This window comes from Calliphora vicina, chromosome 5 (assembly GCF_958450345.1).
Source record: "Calliphora vicina chromosome 5, idCalVici1.1, whole genome shotgun sequence".
NCBI lineage: Eukaryota > Metazoa > Arthropoda > Insecta > Diptera > Calliphoridae > Calliphora > Calliphora vicina.
The window spans coordinates 8,258,750-8,279,296 of record NC_088784.1 but is presented as its reverse complement, the minus strand read 5'-3'; the positions used below and the strand labels follow the sequence as shown (position 1 = coordinate 8,279,296).

At 31.2% G+C, this 20,547-nt stretch overlaps 5 protein-coding genes across 5 annotated transcripts; 3 read left to right on the top strand and 2 right to left on the bottom strand.

Moving 5' to 3' along the window:
* Nucleotides 1-757: 757 nt before the first annotated feature.
* Nucleotides 758-1,522, top strand: LOC135961683 (trypsin-like). Its single transcript, XM_065513221.1, has one exon. It carries the CDS (start codon nt 758-760, stop codon nt 1,520-1,522), a length of 765 nt encoding a protein of 254 aa, XP_065369293.1.
* Nucleotides 1,523-4,057: 2,535 nt separating this feature from the next.
* On the bottom strand, nt 4,058-4,856 carry LOC135960684 (trypsin-like). The gene has a single exon (XM_065512042.1). It carries the CDS (start codon nt 4,854-4,856, stop codon nt 4,071-4,073), a length of 786 nt encoding a protein of 261 aa, XP_065368114.1. The 3' UTR covers nt 4,058-4,070.
* A 7,324-nt stretch (nt 4,857-12,180) lies between these two features.
* On the top strand, nt 12,181-13,007 carry LOC135960940 (trypsin-like). The gene has a single exon (XM_065512364.1). The coding sequence runs from the start codon at nt 12,181-12,183 to the stop codon at nt 12,940-12,942; it is 762 nt and encodes a 253-aa protein (XP_065368436.1). The 3' UTR covers nt 12,943-13,007.
* A 1,369-nt stretch (nt 13,008-14,376) lies between these two features.
* Nucleotides 14,377-15,148, bottom strand: LOC135960682 (trypsin-like). The gene has a single exon (XM_065512040.1). The coding sequence runs from the start codon at nt 15,140-15,142 to the stop codon at nt 14,381-14,383; it is 762 nt and encodes a 253-aa protein (XP_065368112.1). The 5' UTR covers nt 15,143-15,148; the 3' UTR covers nt 14,377-14,380.
* Nucleotides 15,149-16,913: 1,765 nt separating this feature from the next.
* LOC135961597 (trypsin-like) lies at nt 16,914-17,678 on the top strand. The gene has a single exon (XM_065513122.1). It carries the CDS (start codon nt 16,914-16,916, stop codon nt 17,673-17,675), a length of 762 nt encoding a protein of 253 aa, XP_065369194.1. The 3' UTR covers nt 17,676-17,678.
* Nucleotides 17,679-20,547: the final 2,869 nt, after the last annotated feature.

Sequence of the window (20,547 nt, the reverse complement as noted above, 5' to 3'; positions counted from 1 at the left end):
TTTACTAACTTTTAGTGGCCCGATCTATTTGAAATATTTTTTATTAGTTTTTTTGTCATAAAATTATTCGACAACTTTTTAGTTTTTTAAAGTTTGGGGGTTAGAGGGTTAATTGTAGAAAGATATGAATTATTTATTTAAACCCTTTAAACACTTTACCTCACAAGAGTAAATATTGTCCTCACCAAACACAAGACTTGATCACTTACATACTGTTTTACTACTGACTGTGAAACTGATCAGTAAAATTAGTTTATTCCGCTACAAGTACAAGTGTAAATTATGTACTTATAATCAAATAGATAATTTTCAATACCATTTTAATAAAAAATAATATTTCAAACATATAGATTATAGATTTTGTTTGGATTACGTGAATTGTAATTGATTAAGTTCATTGGAATTATGAGAGGTTTTCCCAACTCTTTTAAAATTAGATGACGGTATTAAGTAAATAATGAAAGCCACTTAATTTGATATGTTTAAGATCTTTCTTAGATTATATTGAAATAATTATTTATAACAACTGCGTAAATGAATGAAAAACTTAATTTGTTAGTTTTGGCCAAACTAACTAATTATTTTGGCTTATCTTTAAGAACTCTGGAAAAAAAGTAGCACGATTTTAGTTAGCTAAAGTATTATTAATAAGTCGATAAGAATATAATCATAATACTTGGCTTTCTAACAGATTTTAGTGGTCAAAACCTATAAAAACGTTGAGTGCGTACACAATCAATATAGTCTTTTCTACAACATGTTGCGTTTCGTAGCCCTATTCGCTTTCGTTAGCTGTGCCTTTGCCGGTGCCATACCCGATGAATTGGATGGTCGCATTGTCAATGGTGTGGACACCACCATACAATCTCATCCTTATCAAGTTTCATTGCAACTCAACAATGGTTTCCATTTCTGCGGAGGTTCAATTGTCAGCGAAGACATCATTGTGACAGCTGCTCACTGCATGCAATCCTACAAGGCTTATCAATTCAAAGTACGTCTAGGCTCTACTGAATACGATAACGGTGGTGAATTGGTTGCCGTCAAGGCTTTCAAATACCATGAACTTTACAATCCCGAAACCATGGTTTACGATGTAGCTGTCATCAAATTAGCCACTCCAGTTCGTGAATCCTCCAAGATCCGTTACGTTAAATTGTCTGAAAGAACACCGGCCACAGGCACTACTGCTGCTGTTACCGGCTGGGGTTCCAAATGCTTCTTGTTGTGTCAAACTGCCCCCAAGGTATTGCAAAAAGTTGAAGTTGATATTGTTGATGAGAAGCAGTGTGCCTCCAGTGAGTACAAATACGGTGACCAAATCAAGGAAACCATGTTGTGCGCTTTTGCTGTTAAGAAAGATGCTTGCCAAGGTGATTCTGGTGGTCCATTGGTGGCCAATAATCAATTGGTCGGTGTTGTGTCTTGGGGTAAAGGTTGTGCCTGGGCTGGCTATCCTGGTGTTTACTGTGATGTTGCTACTGTTCGCAGCTGGATCGAAAAGACTGCCAAACAATTGTAAATTTCTGAGAGATGTACAAATTATTCTTAATAAATATTATTTAAGTTATTTCATTTAAAATGTAATTGTTGAAGTGTGAAATTATTTGGAAAGAGGGATAAATTCAATTTTGTTTATTTTAGAAACGAAATGGTTTTTGCGCTTGCTAGCAACTTGTAGAAATTTCGAGGTATTATTCGAAATTATCGGTTAAAGTACGTATTCTCAACTTGTAGCAAGTTACTTGCATGTATAAATGCAGCTGAAATTTCAATCGCACGGATGCCTTTATATCCCAGGCCTTTTTAGCTCGACTGTGTTATATCCAAACTGGGTTGGTGATCCAGACTTCGCCACGATGCAGATGAGAGCCTTAACTGCTGTAAGACTATCGCTGTCCAAATATCAATTGTCAAATATATGTATATTGAATTCCTGTATCAGAATTCTAGCTATGGAATAAATTACAGCTTGATATTGTAGATATAAGGAAGTCTGAGAGAAGGTTAAATTACTCCAGTTTACAAGGTTTTTGCTCATGAATTGAAACATATGGGGATTTGTGTATTTAGGTCTTCTAACTTTGGAAAAAATATTTCAAAAAATTCTGGACGTCAAACTTTTGAGATATTTATTAAAAACGAAACATATAAAAATGTACATTAAATTAGGACAAAAAAAATAAAAGTGAAGTGTTTTAGTTCTCTTTTTATAATTATTTTCATTTGACACTAGTCTCCTACCATATTCTGATCCCAAAAACCTTGATAATTCCTCTCGAAAAACTTCAAATCTTGATGGAAACGCTCTCTATGTTCGTCACTCATGTGTCTGAGGTTTTCCGGGAAAAAATCCACATGAGAATGTAAAAAGTGAATTTTGAGGGACATATTTACACCCATCAGTTCAAAATTATGTAATAAATTCGCAACAATATCTCTGTAATTTTGACTTTTCTTATTCCCCAAAAATTCTTGATCAACAAGTTTAAAAGAATTCCATGCTGCTTTTTCAACATCGGTTAATAGACACTCAAATTTGGTATCACCCAAAATTTTTCTTATTTGAGGACCCACAAATATCACTTCTTTCAATTTAGCCTCAGAAAGACTCGGGTACCCGCTGCATAAATATTGAAATGCTAGTTTTGTCTTATCTAAAGCTTTTACGAAATTTTTCATTAAACCTAATTTAATGTGGAGTGGCGGCAAAACTATTTTTTGTGGGTCAACCAAACTCCGCAAACTTGGTCAATTAGCTAGCGTCCCTAGCTCTTCTCAAAAATATAAGTTTCATTCCATGAGCAAACAACAATGTTTGATTTGTAAACTAGTGTTATTAGAGACCTTTTCCGAGACAGTGTCCGTTTTTGAACTATCAGTGTGTATTGAGACCGATTGGCCTGCCCATAATATGTAGGATAATATTAATCTCCTTTCGAGAATTCCATTCATAAAAATGTCATCTAATAAGTCCTAAAAACTGGATTTTTGTATTTTTTATTTAATTTTATATTTAATACGATCACTTATTGTGGAATGAAATGTCCCTTTTATTATGAGCACAACCCTTGAACAGGATTATATTTACAACAGGGTTCTGCAATTGAGTAGATATATCACTCCCTGGCGTACTCATAACCAACGTTGTTATGTCCATACCTAAACTTGAATTTATGACCTTCTCCCTGAGCATGTTCCACTTCCTGTTTGTTGTTCGTTGATTAACCCAAAAACGCCGTTCAGGGCTTTGAGTATTGAGGAAATATTCACATTGACAAAGACATTCGCTGTTAGGATATTTCCACCAAATTTTCTTTTAACTAAGCCTGTTGCACCTTGCGGATGTTACTCGAATATGACAATGACGGACTAATCTATGATCAATAATAATTTGCGATGTTTTCTTTTGTGGTTTATTTTCCCCACTTTGGTAATAAATACCACTGTAATCTTCATTCATACTTTAGGAATATAACCCGATTCGAGGCTGCCCCGAACGATTCTCGTTTGATGGCCGAAATCAAATATCATCAGGCCCTGAAAACTTAAAGAGCTTCAAAGATGTTGAGATGTTGGTTCGCAATGGAACCTACCAGTTCACTTATGTGGATTACAGGCAATAAAGACGTGTTCCGTTCTAGAGCCCTCATTCTCATCATCCCTACAACCCGGGAAAATGTAAACTCATATGCAATTCCAATGGTTCGGTACTACTTTCCTTTAATTTATCAGGTTTTATCATTTCGTGTACGAGATGTTACACTCCAAATCTCCGCAGAAAACATTCCCATTAATGCTTCTTCGACGTTCACAGTTTCAAAACTTTTAAGACTCAAAAGTTTTTAAACTATGTCTGTAATTGTTATCCTTTTTGAAAAGCCTCCTACAATCTCTACTCAGCTGCAGTCTAGGTATCTACCATGGTTGTTGATAGAAAGACAAAATCAAGTTTAAGATATAAAAAATTTTGAAAATATTTTTATTTTCATTTTGGTTTTTTTGAAAATACAGTATAAACTAATACTTAAATAATCACGTTTCAAATAGCAATTAAAAAATAAATTCATTTAAAAGAAAGCAATCTCTTTCACAAACTCCTTGACAGTTTTTTCGATCCAGCTGCGGACAACAGCAACATCACAATAAACACCAGGATATCCAGAAATAGCACAGCCTTTACCCCAAGACACAACACCCACCAATTCATTATTGGCAACCAATGGGCCACCAGAATCACCTTGGCAAGCATCTTTCTTAACAGCATAAGCACACAACATGGTTTCCTTGATTTGGTCACCATATTTGTACTCACTGGAAGCACACTGCTGCTCATCAACAATATCAACTTCGACTTTTTGCAATACTTTGGGAGCAGTTTGGCACAACAAGAAGCATTTGGCACCCCAGCCGGTAACAACAGCAGTTGTGCCTGTGGCCGGTGTTCTTTCAGACAATTTAACGTAACGGATGTTGGCAGATTCACGAACAGGAGCGGCTAGTTTGATGACAGCTACATCGTTGACCATGGTTTTGGGATTGTAACCTTCATGGAATTTGAAACCTTTGACAGCCACCAATTTACCACCATTATCGTATTCAGTAGAACCCAAACGTACTTTGAATTCGGAAGGTTTGTATCTTTGCATGCAATGAGCTGCTGTTATAATAATATCTTCGCTGATGATGGAACCACCACAGAAATGGAAACCATTGTTGAGTTGCAACGAAACTTGATAGGGATGAGCTTGTATGGTGGTATTAACACCATTTACAATGCGTCCTTCCAAATAATCGGGAAAAGTGCCGGCATAGGCACAACTGACAAAAGCGAATAGAGCTATGAAGCGAAACATGTTGGCAAAACTACTAACTTTAGTTTTCTCTCGCTGATAGTTTTTATATTTTATTAGCAGTTAAAAAGCAGAGAGTCGCCTTCATATTATTATCTATATCTTCGTAGTTCTCTCTCTTTATTTTCTTTATTCGTTTCTGTGATTGGCTTAATATTGCCAGTGTTTCTAAATATTCTTTAGATAAGCTAAAACTAGCCTATATTGTCTTAAAATAATCTTAGCACAATCTTTATTTAATTTAGTTATTAATTAGAATATTTTCTCTTATCATTAATAAGAAAGTTTTGTTTGATTTTAATGATAGATAAGTTCTATTGTACTGATAAATGAAAAAAACCCAATTTTAGTAAAAACAATAAGGTTTTGGGGAAATTTCGCAAAATTCCTATTCATTATATTTCTACTTAAACAATGATAATTTTTGGGAATTTTTAAAAGTTGAAGTGTTTCAATACTATTTACTTTGATCAGATATTGAAACAAATCAAAGTTATTTTACTATTATAGTTTTTCAATGTGTTTCTGTATAAATCGTCTGGGTGATTGAGAAAATATACATAGAGCGGAAACTGGAAAAAAATTAATCAAAAAAGTTACACATATGACTGTTGTTTAGTTTTCACATAGTTTTTTTTTTTTACTAAATCTTTTTCACCACTTATTTTCGACAACTGAGTTAGGTCTTTGATAGGATAGTTTCCGATCTATGTGTCTATATCTATGGTTTGGGTGTTTTACTCACACCTTATCAAACATTAAATTATAGTTTTCCTGAAATCTTCCTAACAATTTGTATACCCTATAAATTTGTCATCTGTTTGTAATTCTAACAATTTTAATTCACGCCTCCATTAATATATTCTACATCCTTATAGGTCTGTTGGTTACTACTATAACTATTTTTATATCCTAAAAGTTTTTCATTCTGAGTGTAATTTATACAGTTTTCATTTACGACACTATTAAGTGTATTAACTCAAGATCATTATGGAGCTGATCTGATTTAGCGCCCTCCATCTGTCTGTACATGTGTTCGTTGAACTAGGTTTTGTGAATAATATTTGAAATCAGTTCATAAATGGCAGAGATACAAACAAAAATCCACAACTACCGCAATTTTTTAACTAAAATTTATACAAAAAAAATACTTTTGGAAGCTCTCAGATAAATATAAATACCTTCTCAATTGTCTGTATTTATTAAATCTCCAAAATTTGTCCATAAATAAATGAAACCCTGAATTTCGATTCTAGATTAAAGTAAATATCTAGATCCATGGTAGGCGTTCATATTGTTCAGGTTACGATGATTTTCGTCAAACAACCCGAATGTGAACAAAAGAGCGTAATAGATCATAAAAACACACACATTTCATTCAGTTGCTTGATGTTGTTGTAGATATTTTATTTTTACCCAAAAAAGCACACAAATTAAATGCCTCTTTTTGCCTACAATGATCTAGATGAAAGTAACTAACTCTCAAATTTAAGAGATATTTTCTTCTTTAAAATATCGTTAGCTTATAGGGGGTCACACGGTATGTATTGCATATGGATTGTGACATGGATTGGTATATTTTTCCACATGTAAATAAGTACATACAGTGTGACCCAAAAAAAATTTGTGCACGTTCTTATGACATTTTTGGGAATTAGAGCATGTTCTATTTTCACGTGATTAACAATTGGGTTATTCACACGGTGTGCTATTAAGTCATATTGTCATAAAGTACTAAAGTTTTACAATAGTTTGTTGTTGTGCTTCAAAAAAAAGTCCTAAAATAATAAGACTTTTTAAACTGTGTTTATTATTTTGTCATAACTAAACAGTGTAAATCTAAGTCGAATGGGATAAAGTCTTCATCGAGCACTTGTAACGACGTATATAACGTCATAGTAAGTCGGACCTACAATGGGTAAAAATCGGGAAAATTATTTTTTTATCCGAATTTGTCTGTCATCAAATAAATAATAAATTAAAAAAAAATATAAAAAAATTTAAAAAAAAAAATTAAATTTTGGATAACAGTTTTTCATTAGCAAATTCATTTTTTTTTAAATTTTGTTTACCTAAAAATATTTATAATTTTTGGCACATCCGAATACTTGTTTCACTTGTTTTTGGCATTTTTATTAAAAATATTTATAATTGTGTGCAAATTTAAAATAGCAGACTTACTTATGAGCATTGCTCACAGCAGTCATATTTTTTCGTGTTATTATTTATGTAATACGACCATATGACTGTGTGAATATCCTAAATGTGTATTTTGAAATACAATACAGTGTGAGTGAAAATTAAAAAAAAGCAGAAAACAAAAAAAGTACAGAAAAATCATAACAAGGATATTATGAATCGTATATATAACAAGAATTTTGACATATACACGTAATTGCATATGTATCGAATACATGTTCCAATACATATGAAATACATACCGTGTAAGGCGTCTTTTAGTGTTAAAACGAGGTAAATTAAATTTTTTGTGAAAATTGAGATACAAATAGAAACTGCTAGAATAAGTAATAATCAGGGAAACCAAAATATGCAAATGCATGTATTTTCTGGTGAGTCTAATGGGTACATGGATAAGATATTTACACGTTTCAGTACTATTTAAGAATTTTGTTAGTGCATATTTTTGCATATTTTACCCTTAAATGCATATTTTTGCATATATTTGTTTTAAGAGCATATTTATGTCATATTTTTGCGTTTTAGAGCATATTTTACTGTTTAATAGCATATTTTGACTTTATCAAAAACAATTTTTGTCTTACTTATTGTACGCTGTTGTGTTACAGGTTTTTACTTCCTTTGTTTAAAATTCAAAATTGAAAAATATATGGCTTTTTTAATATAAAACAAGCACTATTTTAATAATAGCGCCATCTAAATATAAAATTTTAGTTAATAATAACCTTAATTGAAGAAGTGACTTTATATTTATATAAAATATGATCAAAAAATACCTCCGAGACCTTTTCATAACTTAAGTTCCTATTGTTTTTATGTTGTATTTATTTTTTTTATACATACTTGTTTTACGTTATTAATTATTACATAATATCGTGTTTTAATTAATGGTTTTTTCATTAAAATTCAACCAAAAGCATAAATCATAAATTGTTTAAAGAAATATTTGAAATATTCAACTAAATATATATCCAATAACAGAGTTAAAACGATGAAAAAAGAAAACATGTTATAAGAAAATGTGCTAAGTCCACTAAAGAAAATAGCAAATGTGCTAAGTCCAAACAAATTATTCCATTTTATTCTTCGAAACTGTGATTAAATATCATTAAAAATCATTTCAAAAATATCTAATTTCAAAAATATTTAAACGTTTTAAGTTCTCCTGTAAAATTTGTGGAACTTAGGAACTTAGCACATTTGCATATTTTTATTCCCTTCACCATGAGTAGCAAGGGTATACATTAGAGTGACAGCCGAATTTTTTTTTTAGATTTCAAAGAGTGCCGGGTGGAATATTGTGACACTAGGCCTAAATTTTAAGTGCTGAAAATTTGAGACAAATCGGGCAACGATTTCTGGACGCGCATCGAGGTCAAAGTTCAGATATATGCAAAATTTTACTATTTATATGGAATAAATAGGTGAAACTCGTTAAATTTCTGCATTGTTTTCTAGTAATATATAGATTTATTTATATTAATGAATAATATATTAAAAAATTTTTTTTGGAAAAACTGTATTATCGCCAAAATTCGGAAAAAATGCAAATTTTTCAGACATTTTAAAAATTTTGCTACTAAATAAATAATTTTGCAATTGAATGCAAAAGAATCGAAATACTTACGTAATTATCGTTGTAATGAGATATAAATGACCAAATTTGGTTCAAAAATGTTAAAGTTATTACAAATTCGCCAGACCATTAACGTGTTTCAGGCCACTTGAACAAAAAATTTAGGAAAAAAAATTAACATATTTCGAGAAAAATTAAAATAAAAGCTAATTTTTATTTAAAATATATCCGTATTTACTTGTGTATGAGTTTTTGTCTTCGTGGGATACCGATAACTTATTCGCAGGTATGGCAAAAAAAAATTTTTTTTAATGGCTGTTTCAAATCTCCATTTTCAAATTTTTAAAAATTTTGTTAAACAAATTTCAGGATTTTTTGATCATCACATTGGGATTTATTGAGATCAAAATAGGGAATAAAAATATGAAAAAAATATGTCATTATCTCTTACAGTTTTTCCGCACCTGCGATTTAAATTTCGCGATTTTCAAGAAAAACTAATTTTTTGTCCATATTTAGGCGAATGAGCCCAATTTCCTTAATGTTATAAATTTTAAGTAAAACCTATTCATAATATTATAGTCCTTATAATTTTTAATATGGTCTGAAAGTTTTACTAAAATCGGAAAACGATAACCTTAAATCGTGAAGGTCAAAGGTCAAATTTTTCAATATTTGGAATTTCTAAAGAAAAGATTTTAATGAAACTTGAGCAAAATATACATTGGGGTCTAACATTTACAACAACAGTGCAAAAATGGCTTTAATCCTTTAAGAGCACTTGGGGTCACAATGGCTGTGTTTTTAATGATTTTAAAAGTTGAGGGTAATTTGGACCCCAAGTGCTGCTAAGGGTTAATTTCCATTTTGTGCTGTTATTTTAAATTCTGGACTTCATGCTATACTTTCCTCAAGTTTCATTAAAATCGGTCCAAAAATATATAACATTTCGCTATCTTTTCTTTAGAAATTCCAAATATTGAAAAATTTGACCTTTGACCTTCACGATTTAAGGTTATCGTTTTCCGATTTTAGTAAAACTTTCAGACCATATTTAGAATTACAAGGACTATAATATTATGAATAGGTTTTACTTAAAATTTATAACATTAAGGAAATTGGGCTCATTCGCCTAAATATGGACAAAAAATTAGTTTTTCTTGAAAATCGCGAAATTTAAATCGCAGCTACGGAAAAACTGTAAAAGGTATTGACATAGTTTTTTCATATTTTTATTCCCTATTTTGATCTGAATAAATCCCAATGTGATGATCAAAAAATTCTGAAATTTGTTTAACAAAATTTTTAAAAATTTGATAATGGAGATTTGAAACAGCCGTTAAAAAAAATAATTTTTTTTGGCCATGTCTGTGAATAGGTTAACGGTATCCTACGAAGACAAAAACTCATACAAAAGTAAATAAGGATATATTTTATATAAAAATTAGCTTTTATTTTAATTTTTCTCGAAATATGTTAATTTTTTTTCCTAAATTTTTTGTTCAAGTGGCCTGAAACACGTCAATGGTCTGGCGAATTTGTAATAACTTTAACATTTTTGAACCAAATTTTGTCATTTATATCTCATTACAACGATAATTACGTACACATTTCGATTATTTTGCATTCAATTGCAAAAGTATTTATTTAGTAGCAAAATTTTTAAAATATCTGAAAAATTTGCATTTTTTCCGAATTTTGGCGATAATACAGTTTTTGGGTCATTTTGACCCAAAGGAGATGCAGGGTTAACTTCCAAAAAAAATTTTTTAATATATTATTCATTAATATAAATAAATCTATATATTACTAGAAAACAATGCAGAAATTTAACGAGTTTCACCTATTTATTCCATATAAATAGTAAAATTTTGCATATATCTGAACTTTGACCTCGATGCGCGTCCAGAAATCGTTGACCGATTTGGCTCAAATTTTCAGCACTTAACTTTTAGGCCTAGTGTCACAATATTCCACCCGGCACTCTTCAAAATTTTAACAAAAAATTTTTTCCATACAACTGATTGTCACTCTAGTATACATATGTATATAAATTTGTCATTCCGTTTGTAATTTCTACATTTTTCATTTACGACCCCACAAAGTATATATATTCTGGATCGTTATAGATACCAGAGTCGATATAGCTACATCCGTCTGTCCGTCTGTTTGTTGAAATCAACTTTTCGTAGCCCCCAAATATCTTAAACACATGATTCATACATCAATATATCGGGAATTCTTCCGGCTCGGTTGCTATTTAAAATCGGACCATAAATAACGGAGGTATGAGCAAAAAACCGGGACAACCTCTATTTTTTCCGCATTTTTGATCTATATCTGTCATTAATATAGATAATATGGATATCTAATTATAGATATTTCAAAGTTCATTGCAACGATGTATATAAGGCTATAGTAAGTTGGACCTACAATGGGTCAAAATCGGAAAAAATATTTTTTAACCCGAATTTTTTTTCATCAAAAAATTATTATTGTAAAATTATTTTTCCAAAAAAATTTTTTTTTAAAAATTAAAAAAAAAAATTTAAAAAAAAAATTTGGAAAAAACTTTTTGTTAAAAAAAATTAAAAAACAATTTAAAAAAATAATTTTTAGTAAGTTTTGGTGAAGGGTGTATAAGATTCGGCGCAGCCGATATAGCTCTTTACTTGTTTTTACTAATAAATTGTATTTTTTGTTTTTAAAAATTAAAAAAAATATTTTGAATTTTAGATTATTTTACTTGTTACTTTTTTCTCTATACTTACAAAATTTTTTTTTCCAATATTAAACATGCTGTAATATTTTATACATATTTGGGGTTTTGCTTAAATATATTCCTTACGGACTCACAAATTAACTTATACTGTTCGAATAGTGGGTGATAACTGTATCTGCCGAATTTATTATATTGTACTGCAGGGCAGGCAATAGAAGTGCACATTCAAAACCTTTATCTTTAAACTACCACTGATAGAGAAAAACTGATTTTATAATTCAATTTAGGATCCCGGATATAATTTTATACCCATACACTATATGATTTTGTATTCGGTTTAACAAATACATACTAGCAGTTGCAATTATCATTTGCTAATTCAATTTGTGTCTTTCCGGAGAGTTTATTAACTAGCAATTTCTCTATTTTGAGTGAAAATCTAATATATTTTTTTTATTGTAACAAACACCAAATACATGTAAAATTTTCACTCAAGTACTCGTTTGTCATACATAAACTCCTAGTTAACAATAAAAAAATCCGGAAAGACCCAAATTTAATTAGCCAATAATCATTGATATTTTAAGTATATATTTTTTAATTTTTATAGAATTATACGTCATTGGAATTTTGGGAGATTTTTTCAATTATGTCCAACATTAGTGCTGTTATACATATGTATTATCTTAGATCAGTTTTGATTATAGTTTACAAAAGTGCCAACAACCTTATCTTAATAAATTTTAAAGTACAATTATCAAGATTATAACCTTAACGAATCATATAAAAACGCTTAGCATGAGAACAATCAATATAGTCTTCATTACACCATGTTGCGTTTCGTAGCTCTATTCGCTTTTGTTAGCTGTGCTTTCGCCGGTTTCATACCAGATGAATTGAATGGCCGTATTGTCAATGGTGTTGACACCACCATTCAGGCCCATCCCTATCAAGTTTCATTGCAAACCAACAGCGGTTTCCATTTCTGTGGTGGATCCATTGTCAGCAAAGATGTCATTGTAACTGCAGCCCATTGCATGCAAAGATACAAGGCCTCCCAATTCAAGGTGCGTCTAGGTTCCACTGAATACAACAATGGTGGTGAATTGGTGGCTGTTAAAGCTTTCAAATACCATGAACTTTACAATCCCGATACCATGGTTTACGATGTAGCTGTCATCAAACTAGCCACTCCAGTACGTGAATCTTCCAACATCCGTTATGTTAAATTGGCTGAAAGAACACCTGCTACCGGCACTACAGCTGTTGTTACTGGCTGGGGTTCCCTATGCAGTGGTTGCAGTGGTGCACCCAAGGTTTTGCAAAAGGTTGAAGTTGATATTATTGATGCAGAACTTTGCGCTTCCAAGAAATACAAATATGGTGATGAAATCAAGGAAACCATGGTGTGTGCTTTTGCTGTTAAGAAGGATGCTTGCCAAGGTGATTCTGGTGGCCCATTGGTAGCCGAAAACCAATTGGTGGGTGTTGTGTCTTGGGGTAGAGGTTGTGCCCGTGCTGGCTATCCTGGTGTTTACTGCGATGTTGCTACTGTCCGCAGCTGGATTGAAGAGACTGCCGAGAAATTGTAAATTTTTAAACGAGCTGGATTTGTTTAAACGATTATTTTCTTTAATAAATATTATTTGAATTTCAATTGATTAGTGTATTTTATTCTAAGTGCATAGATATACGACTGTTTTGAAGTTAGAGAATTTATTTTACTAGTGTATAAGCCAGTTCATACCAAGGATACACAAGGAAATCTGTCATTGTTAGGATTTGAAGAACGTTTAGTATTATATGTATGGTGAATTTAAAGTTTCTAGATCTTCGGAAAGTTTCATAAAGTTTTGGAAAGAAACAAATACATTTAAAAGTTCGTAGGAGTTTATATATTTTGATGATAGATAACATGACACTAGGATTATTCCTTATATTCATTGAATTTTCTTGGAATTAGTTATTGTTATTGAAGTGTTCTGTTTCAATCCTGTAGCTATTAAGAGATAGAAATACGATTTTTGGTCAATTATTTGATACCTGTACACAAAACACTGGTCAATATCATTCATTATTTATATAGATGTGGTCGTACGACCGATACTGAGTCACCTCAGGATATTTTGAAAAACACAGGTCATTATTCTCACATAATATTAATAAAAACCAGTAGTTCCTTAAGTTTATTTAATTACTGAAAACCCATTCACGTAGAGTTGAGGTCGTAAGTTGATCCTCTTCTAGAATTGCTCAAAGGAGATCTAGCTTAATTAGACCTTAATAATAAGGGGTAGAAAGAAAATCTATATTTAGTGGTAGCTTAATCCTATTAATGTAGTTCAAAAGAAAAATATTATTTACTAGTTTTGCATCGCCATTGCTTCCAGTATTTAGTTATTCCTAATCAAATATCCAACTCTCTACAAATTTGTACCACAACAAGGTTTCGCACAGATAGACATTCACATTTATGTTGTTTTAGAATCTTATAATGATGTGTTCGAGAATAATGGATATACACAGTTATGAAATAGCGGATCTTATATTATAATTTGGTCGATAATTTATTATTTGATAAGGAATGAGGTACTACGGAGAAATAAGGAAAAGTGATGATTGATATTTTTAATATAGCATTATAGTAGGTTTAATTCTGGCTATCTGTAGGATCAGCATCGACTGTATTATTCCATATAGAAGGAGGCAATGTAATAAATGGAGCCGTATTTTTGATATAAAATTTCTGGATTTTATCATTTTGCAAATGATCCACATTGAAAAATCCCTAAAGTATCAAAAATTATGCAAATATTAAACAAAATAGACTGAGGTATTATGAACAATAATGTAAAGTACCTAAGTATTTGAATGATTCAATATCTCTAGTATCCTATTATAAAGTAAATATATTTTCCAACTTTAATATAAAAGACCTGCACATAAAATAAAGCAAACTAATCAATTGAAATTCAAATAAGGTTTATTAAAGAAAATAATCGTTGAAACAAATCCAGCTCATTTAAAAATTTACAATTTCTCGGCAGTCTTTTCAATCCAGCTGCGGACAGTAGCAACATCGCAATAAACACCAGGATAACCAGCACGGGCACAACCTCTACCCCAAGACACAACACCCACCAATTGATTTTCAGCTACCAATGGGCCACCAGAATCTCCTTGGCAAGCATCTTTGTTGACAGCAAAAGCACACACCATAGTTTCCTTGATTTCATCACCATATTTGTATTTCTTGGAAGCGCAAAGTTCAGCATCAATAATATCAACTTCAACCTTTTGCAAAACCTTGGGTGCACCACTGCAACCACTGCATAGGGAACCCCAGCCAGTGACAACAGCTGTAGTGCCGGTAGCAGGTGTTCTTTCAGACAATTTAACGTAACGGATGTTGGCAGATTCACGAACTGGAGCAGCTAGTTTGATGACAGCAACATCGTAAACCATGGTATCGGGATTGTAAAGTTCATGGTATTTGAAAGCTTTGACAGCAACTAATTCACCCCCTTTGTTGTATTCAGTAGAACCCAGACGCACCTTGAATTGGGAGGCCTTGTATCTTTGCATGCAATGGGCTGCAGTTACAATGACATCTTTGCTGACGATGGAACCACCGCAGAAATGGAAACCACTGTTGGTTTGCAATGAAACCTGATAGGGATGTGCCTGAATAGTGGTATCTACACCATTGACAATACGGCCATCCAAATCATCGGGGATAAAACCAGCAAAAGCACAGCTGACAAAAGCGAATAGAGCTACGAAACGCAACATGTTGTAAAAAAGACTACATTGATTGATCTTATTTCTGACGCTTTTATATGATTTGGTAGGGTAAAACATACCCCCAAATAATCTCAAAATACTTAAGAATTGATTAAGATAACCAAATCACTGTTCTTGTTAAAAATAATTAGAGTCTAACTATTTACTTTTTATATTAATCGAAAATAACTAAACTTTAAACATTAATCAGATTTTAGAGATAAGACTATCATTTGTCACTTGATAATATAAAAACGAACTTATGAATTAGAATAAATAATTTGCAAAATTGGGGAAATCTAACAAAATTCAATTACGTTGAAATCTTAAATGAACGACATATTATGTATTTCTATTTAATCATTAGACTACAACAATAATTAAATGTTTTGGTCAAGATATTAAAAAATTGTAAAAACCCAACCACTAGATTATTTCCACAGATAAGAATTTGTTTACCAAAACAAATTATTGAAGACCCTATTATTTTGGTGTTGTACAAAACTGTTATTTTTAATTCCGGGTTCTTGTAAAAAAAACTCGGTTTTTTGCTTATTTTTTTATTAAAAGATTTAGAGGATTTTTAATAGCAACTTAATCGAAACCATTTACGATATACATATTGATGTATTTATTAATTGGGGTTTTATGAAAGTTAGTTTCAAATGATAGACGTACATCGAAATGAAGGAAAGTCTAAATGACAACAATGGTTGCTTCATAAAGTTATTAAATTTCATTAAAATTTAATAATAAATTTTATAGGCATTATTCTTAATTATTTTTAAAATGTATCAGGGGTTTATAACCCCTTGTCTATACCTGTTAAATTTGTATCATGATAAACGTCAAAATGGTTGTCAAGACAAAGAATTATCAAGTATAGTCCCCATTTATTAGTATTATTGCTTCGTTAAGACAAAATTGTTAGTGCTTTTGTTCAGACAACTTTGTCTTGACAACAAACGCCATTAATTGTGATGATAAATATTTGTCAAGTTTAGACAGAGGGTAAAACAAATAATGTATGGAAATTTTGGCTTATAAACACATTATATTTTCAACTGAAAATGATTGATTTTGAAAAAATGTATCAAACTAAAATTAAACAAACCTAATATTAATTAAGATGTGTGTTCATTATTACCGCGTTCGACTGTAATAGAAAATATACCCTGCCAAAAACTTGTAAAATTGTTTTGAATATAAAAGTGGATTCTACAAAAAACTTTATAGATCAACAAGTACGATAACTGGTCCTTCCATCTAAAAATGTGTTGAAAACGTGCATGTTTTGGTCGTGGTGGGTACACTTATCTGATTATATAACCTTCTTACATGTATTATAAATACAAATAATTATTATAATAATCTTAAGATAACAAAAAACTAATAGAAACCTTTTTAAAATTTCAATAGAATTATAGTACGTAATATTTTGGTAGATTTTCCCAATTTCCTTATTATTCTAATTCAATACTTATTGTTATATTATCAAGTGACAGATTAACGTACTATCGCTAAAATCTTCAAATTTGTTTAAATGTTTTGATATTTTTTATTATTAAAATAAAAAATAAAATATGTATTTAGTTAGGAGAGGTCTAATACATATTTATTTCTTGACTAAACATTAAAACAAATTTGTTTTTTACAAATTCCTTATCTTAATCAATTATTGAGTACATTCAGATTATTTATAAGAATATGATTATGTCTGGGGACATAATCATATAAAAACACTTACCAAGAGAACAATCAGTATAGTCTTCATTACACCATGTTGCGTTTCGTAGCTCTATTCGCTTTTGTCAGCTGTGCTTTCGCTGGTTTCATACCCGATGAATTGAATGGCCGTATTGTCAATGGTGTTGACACCACCATTCAGGCTCATCCCTATCAAGTTTCATTGCAAACCAACAGCGGTTTCCATTTCTGCGGAGGCTCAATTGTCAGCAAAGATGTCATTGTAACTGCAGCCCATTGCATGCAAAGATACAAGGCCTCCCAATTCAAGGTGCGCCTAGGTTCTACTGAATACAGCAATGGTGGTGAATTAGTTGCTGTCAAAGCTTTCAAATACCATGAACTTTACAATCCCGATACCATGGTTTACGATGTAGCTGTCATCAAACTAGCCACTCCAGTTCGTGAATCTTCCAACATCCGTTACGTTAAATTGGCTGAAAGCACACCTGCTACCGGCACTACAGCTGTTGTCACTGGCTGGGGTTCTTTATGCAGTGGTTGCAGTGGTGCACCCAAGATTTTGCAAAAGGTTGAAGTTGATATTATTGATGCAGAACTTTGTGCTTCCAAGAAATACAAATATGGTGATGAAATCAAGGAAACTATGGTGTGTGCTTTTGCTGTTAAAAAAGATGCTTGCCAAGGTGATTCTGGTGGCCCATTGGTAGCCGAAAACCAATTGATGGGTGTTGTGTCTTGGGGTAGAGGTTGTGCTCGTGCTGGTTATCCTGGTGTTTACTGTGATGTTGCTACTGTTCGCAGCTGGATTGAAGAGACTGCCGAGATATTGTAAATTTTTAAACGAGCTGGATTTGTTTAAACGATTATTTTCTTTACTAAACATTATTTGAATTTCAAGTGATTAGTGTGTTTTATTTTATGTGCAGGTCTATTATATTAAAGTTGGAAAATATATTTACTTTATAATAGGATACTAGAGATATTGAATCATTCAAATATTTAGGTACTTTACATTATTGTTCATAATACCTCAGTCAATTTTGTTTAATATTTGCATAAATTGTGATACTTTAGGGGTTTTTTAATGTAGATCATTTGGAAAAGCTCACTTAAAATTAATCAAATCCAAAAATTGTATATCAAAAAGGGCTCCATTTCTTACATTGCCTCCTTCTACATGGGATTTAATAGTCGATGCTGATCGTAAAGATAACCAGAATTAAACCTATGAATCTACTTTATGAAAAATATCATTCCTTATCAAATAAAAGATTATCGACCAAATTATAACATTAGATCCAGGGTTTCGAAGAACTACTAAAAGCAGTCGCATTTTACTGAATAGTTGACTTTTTACAGTCTCATGCTTAAAAAAAAGTAACTAGTTTCAGTTTTTGATCACATGGTTACTGAAAACAGTTGACTGTGCACACACATTACAACAGCAAGCAGCAATCGATTTTGTTTTTTTCCAGCAGCCAAACGAATCAGCAGCCGCCATGTTTCAGTTTTCAACTCTACCGAACTGATTACACGACTTCAGCAGCAAAAACATTTCTGTGTGTGCTGCTTACGCATTGTCAGTTTCGAGTTTTGTTTTTCGTACTACGCAGCGTAACAAAAACTGCTAGCTCGACTGAATAGTACGACTGGCTAGTTTGGCTGGTTGTATAAAATGTGTGTACAACAACACACACTTTATGAAGCTAGGTTGAATCGTATGATTTTTTGGTTTTTGTGTTTACATATCACAGAGGAAATTTAAATGTTATTATTGTTAATAGAAATAAATAGGAAATTCTTATATTTATTATATCTTAATTAAAAATACTAAAAAATAAATTTAATAAAATTATTAATTAATAAATTTAGAATAAAAAATTATTGATATTTTTTTATTATATTTTATATTGACTAACACAGTACAACATTTTTCAGTCCATTGCTTTGGGACTCAATTCTGACAATTGCACGTGAAAGTTGCCCCAAAAATAAGGACTTCTGTATCATTAGTTTTGTCAAGTTGGCTGCCATAATAATTTAATGGTCATACGAATTTTTTTCCTCAAGGTGGATTTTTATCACTTTTTCTATATTTTAGCACGGTTATATCTCGTATGGAATATCTCTTTTGTGGCTGAAGCAAAGTTGTATATATTGAATAGTAGAAGAAAAGTACGGAACATACCTACCCGAAAAAGTTGCATCCAGTGCCTTAAAAATCGCAAAAATGACAATTTTTACCAATTTTTCACCTTTTTTGCTCAATAACTGGATTACAAATCCAATTATGGACCGAACACCATGAAATTAGGTCGTGTGATTTGTGTTTATATGAAAGTTATTTATCATGAATTTTTCTTGTATACCATAATTTTTAACAGATTTATTCACTTTAAAGTGATTTTCGGAAGCGGGGCTTATATGGGAGCTATGAATAATTATGGACCGATCATAAACAAATTTGGTACATATAATTTTCTCGGCACAAGGACGAAGCCTGTTGAAGTTTGCTGAAATCGGTTCATTATTTCACCTAGCCCCCATACAAATGTCCTCCCGAAATTGGACTTTATCGGTCATAAATGTTTAATTTATATACATATGTATCTACACAAAATTTCGCTCCAAATAAGTTTTATATATACAAAATTCATGTCACCAAATTTTATTATGATTGGTCCATAATTATTCATAGCTCCCATATAAGACCCGCATCCGAAAATCACTTTAAAGTGAATAAATCTGTTAAAAATGATGGTATATAAGCAAAATTCATGATAAATAACTTTCATATAAACACAAATAACACGACCTAATTTCATGGTGTTCGGTCCATAATTGGATTTGTAATCCAGTTATTGAGCAAAAAAGGTGAAAAATTGGTAAAAAATGGGCATTTTTGCGATTTTTAAGGCACTGGATGCAACTTTTTCGGGTAGGTATGTTCCGTACTTTTCTTCTACTATTCAATATATATAACTTTGCTTCAGCCACAAAAGAGATATTCCGTACGGTATACGAGATATAACCGTGGTAAAATATAGAAAAAGTGATAAAAATCAACCTTGAGGAAAAAAATTCGTATGACCATTAAATTATTATGGCAGCCAACTTGACAAAAAAAAAATATATCAATGTAAAAAGGGTATATTAAATAACTTCATTGAAATAAAAATAAATATATTTTAAATGAGAAATAAAATGTGAAGTGTCTTCTTATTCAAAATTGCATTAAAACTTTTCTTGTGTCTAAAATTTTATGGATTTTATTAAGTTTTTTCCTTCTCCAGTAAATTAACAAAAAATCGAGTTACGCCTTTTTTATATTAAGCCATCGATATGTAGTAATTTTATTTATTAATTTAATTTTTAATAATGAAAAATTATGAAATTTATAAATGTAATGAAATCAAATTTAATGTTAATCGAATATTTATCTGAAAAACAAGAATTTTGCATTTATCTCTATTAACAATAACAATACTTAAATTTTCTCTGTGAAATGTAAACACAAAAACCATACGATACAACTTAGCTTCACAAAGTGTATACAAAAACAAATTCTAACCAACCAGCCAAACTAGCCAGTCGTACTATTCAGTCGAGCTAGCAGTTTTTGTTACGCTGCGTAGTACGAAAAACAAAACTCGAAACTGACAATGCGTAAGCAGCACACACAGAAATGTTTTTGCTGCTGAAGT

Bases quoted from the DNA above. Each gene is read 5' to 3' on its own strand.
- LOC135961683 (XM_065513221.1), top strand. From the start codon at position 758: ATGTTGCGTTTCGTAGCCCTATTCGCTTTCGTTAGCTGTGCCTTTGCC.
- LOC135960684 (XM_065512042.1), bottom strand. From the start codon at position 4,856: ATGTTTCGCTTCATAGCTCTATTCGCTTTTGTCAGTTGTGCCTATGCC.
- LOC135960940 (XM_065512364.1), top strand. From the start codon at position 12,181: ATGTTGCGTTTCGTAGCTCTATTCGCTTTTGTTAGCTGTGCTTTCGCC.
- LOC135960682 (XM_065512040.1), bottom strand. From the start codon at position 15,142: ATGTTGCGTTTCGTAGCTCTATTCGCTTTTGTCAGCTGTGCTTTTGCT.
- LOC135961597 (XM_065513122.1), top strand. From the start codon at position 16,914: ATGTTGCGTTTCGTAGCTCTATTCGCTTTTGTCAGCTGTGCTTTCGCT.